The following is a 12,697-nucleotide window of genomic DNA, read 5'->3' on the forward strand; positions in this document are numbered from 1 at the left end:
ATAACAGCACCCACATTTAATAATTAGGCATCTTTCCCCCTAGCAAGCCTGACATTAAATTAATAGTGTTTACATTTAATAAATAAACCTCTTTCCTCCCATCCTCCTTTGGCATGAAGTTATAAGCATACCAATTTATTATGTAGATCTATCCCCCCCCCAACCACACATTAAATAAATAGCTTTCTCATTTAATAAACAGATATATTTCCTTCACCAGACCTGACATTAATTTAATAACATTCCCATTTAATAAAAATGCTTATTTCCCCACCAGCTCAAAAATCAAATTAGTAGCCTACAAATTTCCCCCACATTTAATTGAAACTTGACAACTGCTAATAAAGTTGAGTTTTTATAATTATATTTAATTACTTATTATGTTTTATAGTATTAATGTACTGTCGAAGTCAAATAATTGGATATGGTCATTTCAAATTAATATCTATCAATCTGATTGTCTTTGTCTGAACTTATGCGAATAGCACGCTACGGCGTGGTGGAACGTATTTAACCGCATGTGCGAACACTTGTACACACATTTACACGAACACATACACTTGTAATTAGTGCACCTTAAAAATAGTTCCAACACAAAGTCATTTATAATGAAATGTAGCAGAGTTATATAGTTAAATATAGTAATGTTAAATACACTTTAGTGAGATCTAAGGTTCAGGATACAGGAGACATATCGGGGCATATTCAATTTTTCCTGTTTTCCGACGCGGAAAAAGTATTACAGTTATTACGGCAATACCAAGCCGGCTTTCAGCTCGCAGCTCCCTGAGCTGGGAGCTGCAAACCAGAGTGAAAAGTACCGTAATAACGGTATTTACGTGCACTATTAACGTAATGACGGTAATAGTGCGCACGCCGCATTACTTTAGGCTGTAACGGCAACAATTGAATATCCTCCTTATCCTCAGACGTCCGGTTCAATCGCACCTTGTGTATGCAAGTTATGGATTATAGGGATTAAATGATCAGAATGGTATTGTGTGTGTAATGCAAATAGACCAGTTTGAATCAGCTTTTGGCGGGAAGATTAGTATGCATCTGTTGGAGAGCTGACCCCCACCCTTGTAGGGCATCGTTTGAGCTGACCAATGAAACTGCATTACACTGGACTGTCCTGAAGCCTGTACCTATGGAAACATGCCAAATTATCTCTATTGTTTTCACTGTATCACTAACTGTATATAAGCAGGAGCACTGGGGCCAGCAGACACTCTTCTCAACCACAGACTGAATGAGTGTATGCTGGATCCAGGGCACCTGCGTATGTAATCCGCTGTACTTATTTTATTGAATTGTTACTCTGCTGCTTTTTGCTATTTAAACCGCATTGTGAGTTGGAACCACACTACTTGAAGCGGACAATTTTCATTGGATAGCGACTAGACGTACATAACAGTATCATATATTTATGTACCACAAAGAAAATGTCCCCTTCTATCCAACCCCCAGCCCCCTAAAACCCGCTCTCTGCTCTCTCTAGCACCCTCCCCCCAACTATTTCAACAGCCACCCCCACCCCCGTTCTTTCCATCCACCTCCCCCTTTTCTCTCCAGCCCCATACCCCCCCCCCCCTGTTCTCTCCAGCTACTTCTTACCTCCACTGGTTTACCCCACCCCCCCACCTGTTTTCAGCACTTCCCCTGCCCCCCTGCTCTCCAGCCCCTTCTCCCACCATTTCCTGTAGACCACGCTCCCTCCTTTTCTTCTTTTCTTCTCCTCATGTCTGCTTCTTTTTTCTACCTTGTCATCTTCCTGCTCCGTTTGGCTCCTCTGCGCTCACAGCTGGGAGCTGGGCAGGTTCTGAAATGCAGTTCTGCGCTTTGCCAGCGCTGTATTTAGATAGACCTGGGGCAAATAGCAGGCGGGCGACCGCACCGCTCACACCGCCCATGTTACAGCCCTGGACACAATATGCAGCGAATCGCGTCACCTAGATCCCTGTCCCACTCGTTTCTCAGGGAAGTGGGCTGGATGTGGGAGGAGAGCTTGGGTAGTTCGGGAGAAGTACCAGAAATTCAGACATTCCGGGAGAGTGGGAAAGTATGCTATAAAATAGTCACTTTGCTGCTGAGGGCACCTAAACCCCTAGGGCAGGGGTAGGCAACCTGCGGCTCTCCAGGTGTTGTGAAACTACGAATCCCAGCATGCCTTTCCACCTATCTGCTGGTTATCTACTGGCAAAGCTTGCTGGGACTTGTAGTTTCACAACACCTGGAGAGCCGCAGGTTGCTTACCCCTGCCCTAGGGTCTGATTTAAACGTAAGAGGCGATATGTGCAGGATTTTGCATAAAATGCTCTGCGTATGCTCAGAAACAGACTGTATGGCAGTGAACGCAAGTGCATGCAATTCATCTTCAAACACATAGGTCACTTCTGTCTACAATTTCAATGGCAGAGCTGTGGGAGGGAAGGGATGAATGAAATTAGGTAATGTACAGAAAGGGTGTACTGAGGCCGAGCGCACGCACTTTTGTCCGATTCAAGCTCAGGGCATCTCTCAGGTACGTGACTTTCAGCCGTATCACTTGCACCGGCTACAGAGCAGGTGTAAGTGCTGATTAATAGGGATGACGGTCGCATATGTATGATAGAACATGTTTGCCTTTAAGTGCAACTGTAAAAATGCTTTTTATGTACAGTATTCATAAAGAGCATCCTAATAAATGTAAAAACAAATTATTAATTTTTTAAAAAAAGTAAATGTATTTTTGTTAATGATTATACTATTAACAGGTGTTAAAGTATTTAATAATATTTTTTTTTATCTGCGTTCTGAGTGTGCTTATACCGCATTCAACTGGAAATGGTCTTCAGATCCTCTTGAACTAGAATACGGGAGTATTTACCTGCAACTATCGTCCAATTTTAAAAAACGCAAATTGTGTTCACTTTGCATTCCTTGATGTATAAGAACCCTAATTTATAATTCCCTCTCGGCGGGTTTTGCATTACTACATTGTGCCATATTTATTGAATATGATGATGTCATTTTTGCATTTTAAATATTATCTTATAACATTCAGAGAATAAGAACAAATAGTAAGATATCCATCTGACTTGCAAAAACAAAAAAAATGGGGACATTTCCTGGCCCAAATCTTTAAAACCTGGGACTGTCCCCGGAATTCTAATCCTACAATATACACTTCTGACTGAGAACCACTTGTTCTGCAGAAAGGCCAAGTCACATTCCAGCAACACCCAGAATGCATTTGTATGCATGACATGACTTGTGTATACTCATGTGAAAGGCTTGAGATATCCTGTAGCTATTTGAAACATATAAAAGAGTTTACCGTTTATGTCAGCAGATGGCAGCATTGTGCCATTTATTTTACCCTGTTTTAAAATCTGGAGAGCTTCTTAGATCAGAATTTCCTCATGACTGTACGGGGTCACATCTGTATGGCACAATTGCAGACTGAATGCGTTAGGATTAATTTAGGGTTTGATATAATAAATACAGGTGTTTGTCACAGGCTTCTAAAAGAGGAGAGAGGTATTTAGCTGGCAATCTTCAGAGAGAGGCTGCAGAGTTACACATTTGTGCAGTAGTTCACCTAAGATAAAGAGATACAGGTGGAGGACATATGTGGGACAAAATAATAGTAAACAGTCTGATTTACCTACATATTTTGAAGTGGTTTAAAAAAAAACATCTTTTCTGCAGCAAGCCGCAGCCTGACAGGGTGAGTCTGCAATCGAACAGAGCACCTGCAACAAACTTCTTTTTAACTTAAAGGTGGGAGTGTCATCTGTCCATCAAGTTAGGGCCGTCGCCTAGTGTGCTGAAAATAAAGACACTATGAATGAGTGACATTATGTCACTCATTCAGTGTTTTAGGTGCACCTAATAGCTGGGCCTTAGGAAATTGCCTAGGTTCGCCTTGTGGTAGCGTTGACCCTGGCAGTCATGTGAGGTCACCTGATCATTCTTGCTTTGTTTCGTGTACAAAATGGCTGCCCCCACTGTGTGTAGATGACACGTGCACTTTAATTTTTTCTAAGCGTACCACAAGAAAATAAAAATACATTATATGAGCTATGCTGATCACATGATGTCTTTCTATTTATAAAATATTTTAAAAACGATTTTGAAAACCACCCAAAAAAAGCTTTAGTAGTTTATTTTAATGCTATAAAAACTCAGCTAATTTCCAATCCAATGTTTTCCTCTGTCTCTATCTGATCTCATCACTGTGCTGAATAATAGTAGAAGTGTTTTGACATGTTGAAGTGCACCGGGAAAGGGATGGTAAATTCCAGGCAGACTTTATCAGATTATGTGCTTCTGCTACTTACACAATACACTGCGGAGTTTAGACGATTGTCAAAGCCATTGTCTTTGGCAGAGTAAATTTTAGTCTCTTTTAAAGAACACGTCCACCTAAATTAATTCCTTTTAAATTTCCACCCTTTCCCATGACTAGAGAACTGTTCACAATATATGCAAGTTTGTGGAATCATCATCATCATTTATATAATGTCACCAATTCCGCAGCGCAGTCCCAATTCCTCAAACATACACTATCATCATCATCACCATTTATTTATATAGCGCCACTGATTCCGCAGCGCTGTACAGAGAACACATTCACATCAGTCCCTGCCCCATTGGAGCTTACAGTCTAAATTCCTAACTAGGGTTCATTTTTTCTGTAGTCAATTACTCTAGCGGTATGTTTTTGGAGTGTGGTAGGAAACTGGAGCACCCAGAGGAAACCCATGCAAACACTGGAAAAAAAACACACAAACTCAATACAGATAAGTCATTGGAATCGAACTCATGACCCCAGCGGTGAGAGGCAGAAGTGCTAACCACTGAGCCACCGTACTGCCCATGGTATGTGCAGATGTTAATGGAATTTCCTCATGTATGAGCTGGAATTTAAAAAGTGAGCACCATGCATTCATGCTAACTAGCAGTTAGTCTGTGATGGTAAGAAGTGAACAATTGAATTTGGCGTCTCCTGTTGTGTAATCCAAGGAATCCCAATGTTTGATGTCCAAATACTGACTCTCCACAATCCAGTGCTCTAGGCAATTCGCGTGATAGAGGAGGATAGCAATGGGGTTAAAGTAAAGTCTTTTTATTTTATAAATAATTAAAATAGTATCACTTAGAATATGAAAAATGTGCAGACGCTTGGTAGAAACATATAGATAAATGCAGCAAATAGAAATAGATTTTGCATTTCCCTGTATTCTTGTCGCCATTCTACAATTTGAAACGCGTTTCACACAGACATGTGCTTCATCAGTGAATACATGGGAGTCTTTCTCCTTAGTGGTATTTGTACAGCCCAGAATCACTAATCGTGATGTTACATAGATTCAATTGGCATTCATATATAAATAAGTTTAATATATTATAATATTATAAGCCATAAGGATGTCTACAGTTTGGAAGTTTGAATCCAAAATTATTCCCTCTTAACAAGACTCAGTTTGCGATCCCCTCTACGATTGCTAGGTGTAATTAATTCTATGCCAATAAAATGTAATTGTGTTGTGGGAAGTCTATGATTGTACCTAGTGGCAGAGTCGTAACCAGGTAGGTGCGGGCGGTGCCATCGCACAGAGCGCAGTCCCAAGGGCCTGCCTCTGTGTGAGGAGACTGAAAAAAAACTTCTTTCCTGGAGATCCCAGGCAGGGGGGCGTGGTTGGAAGGCGGGAGGGGGTGAATCGCGTCATTTTAGCCCCGCCCTCAGCGACAAAATGCCGTTTTTGTCACGGTGAGCGAATCGCGTCATTTTGACAGCAAGATGCCGTTTGCGGGATATTTGCCTGCTCTCCTGGCAGTTCGGGAGACCTACCCAAATTTCGGGAGTCTCCCGGACATTCCGGGAGAGTTGGCAAGTATGTGCAATGGGTATTATCAGGCATAGGTATGTCACTTTATAAATATGTACAAACTTGTAAATTACTTTTGCCATTATGTTTTTTTGAAAAAACTAGTCTGTCACCTAAAAGCAATGTCTATTTATAGAAATTTAAACCTTTTTAGTCACGACTTGGAAGAATTAATAAAAGGTGTATTGGTATAGATCATGTTATGAATCTAATTTAGGTAGGCAATTAATTATAATTTCTATGCCAATACTCCTTTTAATAATTTAAAAGGTGGAAGTAGGTTGTCTTATTTTGTTAAACTCTCTCCACAAACACTTTCTTAGAGGGGTCATTCTGGTACTTGATACTTGATGCTCTCTCGGTGACAAAGTTGAGAACCGGTTTTATATCTCTGACATGTTTTGTTACGGTGCTGAATCTTCTTGCTCCTCCGTTTGTAATCTGCTTAATATTTGTTGGAGTAAGAGTGTTTCCATCCAAATTAAGCATAGTGAGGCTATATCTAATCGGGTCCGCGCTGCCGGTGAGGAAGTGGGTAGGGGCAGTGCTATGCCTTGGATGTAAGCCGGACCACCACTTTAGCCAATCTCCAGTGGTCGAACAAACTAAGGATCTCTGTTCCAGGGATCTTAGATTTAAGCCATGGAGAGGGAGGGGTCTAGCACTAGTAAAGCGCTAGCCACACCCCACAGGAGGTTGGACACGCCCACTCAGAAAATGACACTCCCACTTAGATGGGGGGCGCTGGTGCCCTGTCTCGCCCAGGGCACTAAAATGTCTAGTTACGGCACTGCCTAGTGGTTCACTTTCCCATATTGTAAGTGATACTATTTTAATACTCTAATTTTAACCCCAGTGCTCTCCTCCTCTTTCATGTGAATAATTTGTGATTGGATAGTGATGTTTTCTCACCACTTGGACTACTCAGACATAAGTCAACCCTGTGCTCAGGCTGTGTCAACACGGCCTGCTAGTGTTCTGATCTAATAATATGACCTGATACTGCCCTGCAAAGATAAAGTCCCCGAATAATATCACTGATTTAGGAAAACCTCTTCTTTAATAATTTCCCTGACATCAGTGTATTATTTTCATTGATGGCCATCATACACTCAAGCCCGCCAAGAGGAGTTTTGGGCCCTGGTACAGTAACCTCTTGGGGCCCCTTCCATAGGCACCAAAACCAAACTGGTGGCCAAGTTGACGCCTTCCATTGCACAAGCAGGCCTGGGCCCCTTATACTTTGTACCTGCCCCACCCTCCCATTCTCGGCACCCATTCCCACACTTAGGGCAGATGATAAGCATCTGCATTGATAGACACCTGCTATCCTAATGTTCTAGACTGCAACTGTTGACCTCAGTGATACTAGGGATATTAATGTAAGCTATACTGGAAAAAAAAAGTTTTTAAAAAAAACAAGTATTTAAAAAAAATGACAAAAATAAATTAATGCCAATAAAAAATGAAAAAAACAAAACACACAAATCTCATGTAGGAACTCAAGTTGACAGTAGAGGGAGCTGTGCTTTTCCTGTCCCTGCAACAGGCCACATGTTTGTGTATATACAGTTTATGCAGTTTCTGCAGCTAGGGAGGCAATATGCACAATATAGGCTTTCCCAAGTTTAGCTAGCAGGAAGGGGTTAGGTACTAGGGACTTTACCAACTAATGCTTAAGTATTGCACCTGACTTGTGTTTTTAATGAAACTACAAATCATGCACCCCGCTGTAAAAACACATTCTGTTATGTGTTCATAACCATTTGCATTCATACTTGACTGATGTAAGTGAGTTCTCTTTACAGCGCTGCAGAATTAGTGGCACTATATAAATAAATGATGATGATGCTGATACTTGCATCTGCATGCATTTGCTTTATTATGCTGTTCATTGAACACTGCATGTTGCATTTCAAAGCATGTCACCACACTCATTGTGTACTTACCCACTAGGGAATAACAAGAGAGGTTACACCAGTGTGTGCTGTATTTTTCCCATTCATGTCAATGGTCTATCCATACCACTGGCTTATTCATTTCAATGGAGCTGTGCGTGATATGTGGAAATCTCATTGAAATTAATAGACTATTGAAATTAATGGGTCATTGATATGGATGGAACTTTCCAGCATTCTTGATTTGCTCCCCCCCCCCCTCCACACACACATCAATAGAGATTGATGTGGTTTCCCATGGCTAGTGTTGGAAACCCTTTGTGATTGGCTAAATGGCTAAATGAATTCCTGGTTAATTTACTGTACAGTTGTTCTGTGTCAAATCTTTTAGTGAAGCATGTATTGTGTTTTCTTGTCTTAATTTCCCATAGATTGTAAGAGGAAGATCTTGCTAGGATTACAAGAAGATTTTCCTGTGGATCACACAAAGAATTTTTTGCATTCCTAAAACTAATTTTTAGCAATGCAAAAACAAAAGAACACATTTCTGCATTGCACTGGCTAACAACTGTTAACTAATTGACAGACATTTTGCATTTATTAGAGCATAACTGAGATACTGACGTTAATCTCTTTTGCCAGATACACTTCGCTGAGTTTTATTCCTTGCTTTAGGGTGTCATAGAAAGCACGGGCTGTATGCCTTGCTTACAAAATTAATACTGGCTTTCCGTCTTCTCTGGATAGCTTGCACAGGCACTTGAGCAGAATGAGGATGTTGTCCAGGTCATAGGACGGCACGGTGGAGTAGACAATCTTCTTCAGATGATCTGGATCACTTAGGTTTTGCATTTCAGGAGTGTCCAGGGAAGGATGCTCCTTAATAATCCCGTACACATTGACAATGTGCTCCGAGAAGGCTGGGTGCAGGTCTGCATCGTATCCATACTGTTTCAGCTTAGTCATGATGTCCTCGTATCTCTTAGTCATATCAGCCAGTTTCTTCTCTTTCACTTGACCTGTCTTCTTGCTGATTGCGGCCTGAAGAAGAGACATTAATTATGTGAGTGCAACAATACTTTAATGGTATGATGTGCGGGTGATATTCAAGCACACGAGTAAGAAACCTCGGTTTGGTGAAAGTTTTCTTCGTTGATATGGAGTTGGGTACCCAGAATTGGCATTTATTGTTACTGTTGACCCACTGTTGTGGAGCACTAAATGTTTAGCAACTGGATTGTTTTTTTAATTGTATCTATCACCTACACATGGTGGAACCAGCCGTTGTGTCGGCTAAAGCAATATTCATGGAAATACAGCCTATCAATTCCCTAAGAACCAGTAATATCACTAAGACATGAGACACATATGGGTAGAAGCCAAAAAACATTGTTCTCCATGCCATTTACAGTGGATATCTTAGTGGTGTGTACTAATAAATGTATCAATCGTGTTTTATAATTACTATTTTTATTAATCAGTGTATTTTTCAACTATATTAGATTGTAAGCTTTAACTAGTAGGTCCTGATCACATTTCCATATCAGTTTCAACATCATCATCATCTATTTTTATAGCGCTACTAATTCCGCAGCGCTGTACAGATTTCACTCACATCAGTCCCTGCCCCAATAGAGCTTACAGTCTAAATTCCCTAACACATGCACAGGCAGACTAGGGTCAACTGGATAGTCTGTTTTTAGTTTGTAAAGTCTGTGTACCTCTTTACAGTGCTATGCAAATTGCTGACATTTTATTAATACTCGATATTAATATTATTATTATTAATAATAATAATAATAATAATAATAATAATAGTAATAATAATATCATAATACTTAATTTGTAGAAAATCATGCAGCAATTGAACAGAAATGTATTAATTAATGCAGAACCATATGAGGAAAACCTGATGTAAGATTACGTTTTACATGATAATTTCACTACTGGGGTACACTGCTCAATTTAAAGGTTCTGGGTCTGATTCAAAGTGAGATGTACGCCTGATTTTTTTAGCGTATCTTTGTTCTTTTTCTTACTGAGTGTGCTCAGAAAATAAACTTATGCAACACGCTTGCAGTTAGATGCATGCACAGTGGCCTAGTGGTTAGCACTTCTGCCTCACAGCACTGGGGTCATGAGTTCGATTCCCGACCATTATCTGTGTGGAGTTTGTTTGTTCTCCCTGTGTTTGCGTGGGTTTCCTCCCACACTCCAAAAACATACTGGTAGGTTAATTGGCTTCTATCAAAATTTACCCTAGTCTCTCTCTCTCTGTCTGTCTGTGTGTGTGTATTTTAGGGAATTTAGACTGTAAGCTTCAATGGGGCAGGGACTGATGTGAGCAGGGGCGGATCTAGACATTTGTCCTACCAGGGGCGATTTTAGGGGGGGGCGATTTAGGCCCCGCCCCCTTTCTGATGTCTAAGGCTGTCGGCGGCTGCACAGTATGTGCAGGTCCGTTCAGCAGTGGCAGTGTGCTGTCCCGCTGCTCTGATTGTGTTTAAAACACAATCAGAGCAGCCGGGCAGCACACTATCACTGCTGAACGGACCTGCACAGTGTGCAGCTGTCGGCAGCAAGCCCCCCCCCCCTGGATCCGCCACTGGATGTGAGTGAGTTCTCTATACAGCACTGCAGAATTAGTGGCGCTATATAAATAACTAATGATGATGATGATTTGTAGGCCGCACACTATGCGCATGTCCGTGGCGGCAGACAGGCAGGCACAGTATGCTGCATGGGAACTCTGATTGTGTTTAAAACACAATCAGAGCGGCCGGGCAGGATTCTCTGTCTACCTATCTGATGGCACGGACCTGCACATAGTATGCGGCCGATGGCAGCATGCCCCTGCTAGGGAAGGGGTTTGGCTCGATCACCCCCCACCCATTGGATTCACCACTGAACACAACAGTGTTGTATGTTTGAGTGTTCTGTATTGTGCTTTATGTTCAGTATTACCTCTTTGATTTTCTGTGGGATGTTGCCTACAGTGACCCCATACAGTCTTGATTGATCATGGAAAATCCATGCCAGAATTCTGCGGTCTAGCTGGAAGGCGATCTCCCCTACGATACGTTGCATGTGGCGCAGCTGGCTGGAATCTGTGTGAGACAATATTACTACTACCTGGATTACTACAAATATTACCAGATTTGTCCTCCAGAAATCCCGGGTCCTCGTTTTTTAGAAAAAAAAACAGATTCCAATAAAAGTACTTTATTCTACTTTTAGGGACGGATTCAATTTGGCGCGAGGTGACATGATGCGTCTCCGGAACAGTACGTGGAGAACGTTGCGTCAGGGTTTTTATAGAAATCTCTGCTCATTTTCCCTCGCGTCTCATAGAGATGTGCAGAAAAATGGTTTTGTACTGTAAAGCGGACAAAATGCGCTTCTGAACACTGAGGCGATGCTTAGCGACATCTCGCATTGATTTGAATCTGTCCCTTGAAGGGAATATAAAAAATGTAATCAACAAAGTGTGTCTTTAATTTAACAAAATTAGTCTAATTTTTTAATTGCGGCAGGAAAACAAAACAAATATTACACTTACTTTGTAGGGGGTGTATTTCCAGTTCCCCATTCTTCTCTGTGACAGAGTTGAGCAGGAACCATACGATAGAAAGGGGGAGGAAATAGAGATAATCAGAATCACATGGGCCCTGAATAAAACCCCCATAATATTCTCACAAAGTTCATGTTATACTATACTCTTATATCATCCCTTCTTAGTTGTCTTTCTTCAGCCTGTTATATTTCAACTAGTTATCTCTGTTCATTGCTATTTTGATATTCCTTTGTTTATCCTACACAAATAATGAACCAAATCCCCCTTTTTCCTCCCACTCAGAATAACTCACCTCCATCCACCTGATGTTTAGGTCCACCCTTCTGAGTTTTAGGCCTCTCTAGGTTTTGTTTGGAGTTATCGGTGTCATGTTTGGAGCCTTTCATGGGCAGACTGGAGTCATTCATTGGATTTCTGGAGTCATCCATGTTCTGTTTGAGGTCATCTATGGTGGGTTTGGGCCCATTCAAGTCGTGTTTGGTACCATCCATGTCCTGTTTGGTACCATCCACATCGTGTTTGGGGCCATCCAAGTTTTGTTTAGGGCCATCCACATCATGTTTGGGGCCATCCATGTCATGTTTAGGGCCATCCATGTCCTGCTTAGGGCCATCCACGTTTTTTTTAGGGCCCTCCATGTCATGTTTGGGACCATCCGTGTTGTGTTTGGGGCCATCCATGTTTTGTTTGGGGCCATCCATGTCGTTTTTTAGGCCATCCATGTTGTGTTTGGGGCCATCCATGTCATGTTTGGGGCCATCCATGTTGTGTTCGGGGCCATCCATGGTTTGTTTTGGGCCATCCATGAGTTGTCTGTGGCCATCTTCTGTGTGATTCAATTCTGGGACGACAGGCTTTATTTTCTCAGCAGTATTGCTCGATTGTTCCAGAATGGATTTTAGCCCTATATTTTCCTGCAGCAAACCCACCAACTTTCTCAGTTCTCTGTTCTCCATCAGCAGGTTGTCAGTGCCAGTCTTGGTGGTTTCAATTTTTGGGGTGTTAGCCTGCTCCATTCTCACAAGTTACGGAAAAGGATGGGGCTGGCAGGCTGTAGGACAACTGGAAACACTGCAGGGTTGGTTGGTGCCTTGACTTCACACCACCTAGCTTTGTGACGTCATCCATTGTTCCAGAACCCTTAATCAACCATGAAGCAGGATGTATAGCATATATATTGGTGGTGTAGGTATTATAACTTGCCAATTTCCAGGGAAAGTCTCAGGTTTTAAAGATTTGTCCTTTTTTTTTAACATTAAGGAACTATAGCAATGTAAGTGTGGGAGGAGCAGGTGGAGAGTAGTTTTACTAAGACGGAAAAAAAATATTAGGATGTTTATGTGCTGATA

The 12,697-nt window shown here is 41.6% G+C and overlaps 1 protein-coding gene across 1 annotated transcript; it reads right to left on the minus strand.

Annotated features, from left to right (window-relative positions):
• Window positions 1–8,350: 8,350 nt before the first annotated feature.
• On the minus strand, window positions 8,351–12,443 carry LOC142157885 (uncharacterized). Its single transcript, XM_075211405.1, has 4 exons — window positions 11,641–12,443; window positions 11,334–11,369; window positions 10,739–10,881; window positions 8,351–8,815 (listed from the first exon to the last, which is right to left on the minus strand). The coding sequence occupies exons 1-4, from the start codon at window positions 12,362–12,364 to the stop codon at window positions 8,483–8,485; spliced, it is 1,236 nt and encodes a 411-aa protein (XP_075067506.1). The 5' UTR covers window positions 12,365–12,443; the 3' UTR covers window positions 8,351–8,482.
• Window positions 12,444–12,697: the final 254 nt, after the last annotated feature.

This window comes from Mixophyes fleayi, chromosome 5 (assembly GCF_038048845.1).
Source record: "Mixophyes fleayi isolate aMixFle1 chromosome 5, aMixFle1.hap1, whole genome shotgun sequence".
Taxonomy (NCBI): Eukaryota; Metazoa; Chordata; class Amphibia; order Anura; family Limnodynastidae; genus Mixophyes; species Mixophyes fleayi.

Coding starts and splice junctions, on each gene's coding strand:
- LOC142157885 (XM_075211405.1), bottom strand. CDS start 12,364: ATGGAGCAGGCTAACACCCCAAAAATTGAAACCACCAAGACTGGCACT. Junction 11,370..11,640: donor TAAACATCAGGTGGATGGAG/GTGAGTTATTCT, acceptor ACTCTGTCACAG/AGAAGAATGGGGAACTGGAA. Junction 10,882..11,333: donor GGAAATACACCCCCTACAAA/GTAAGTGTAATA, acceptor TGTCTCACACAG/ATTCCAGCCAGCTGCGCCAC.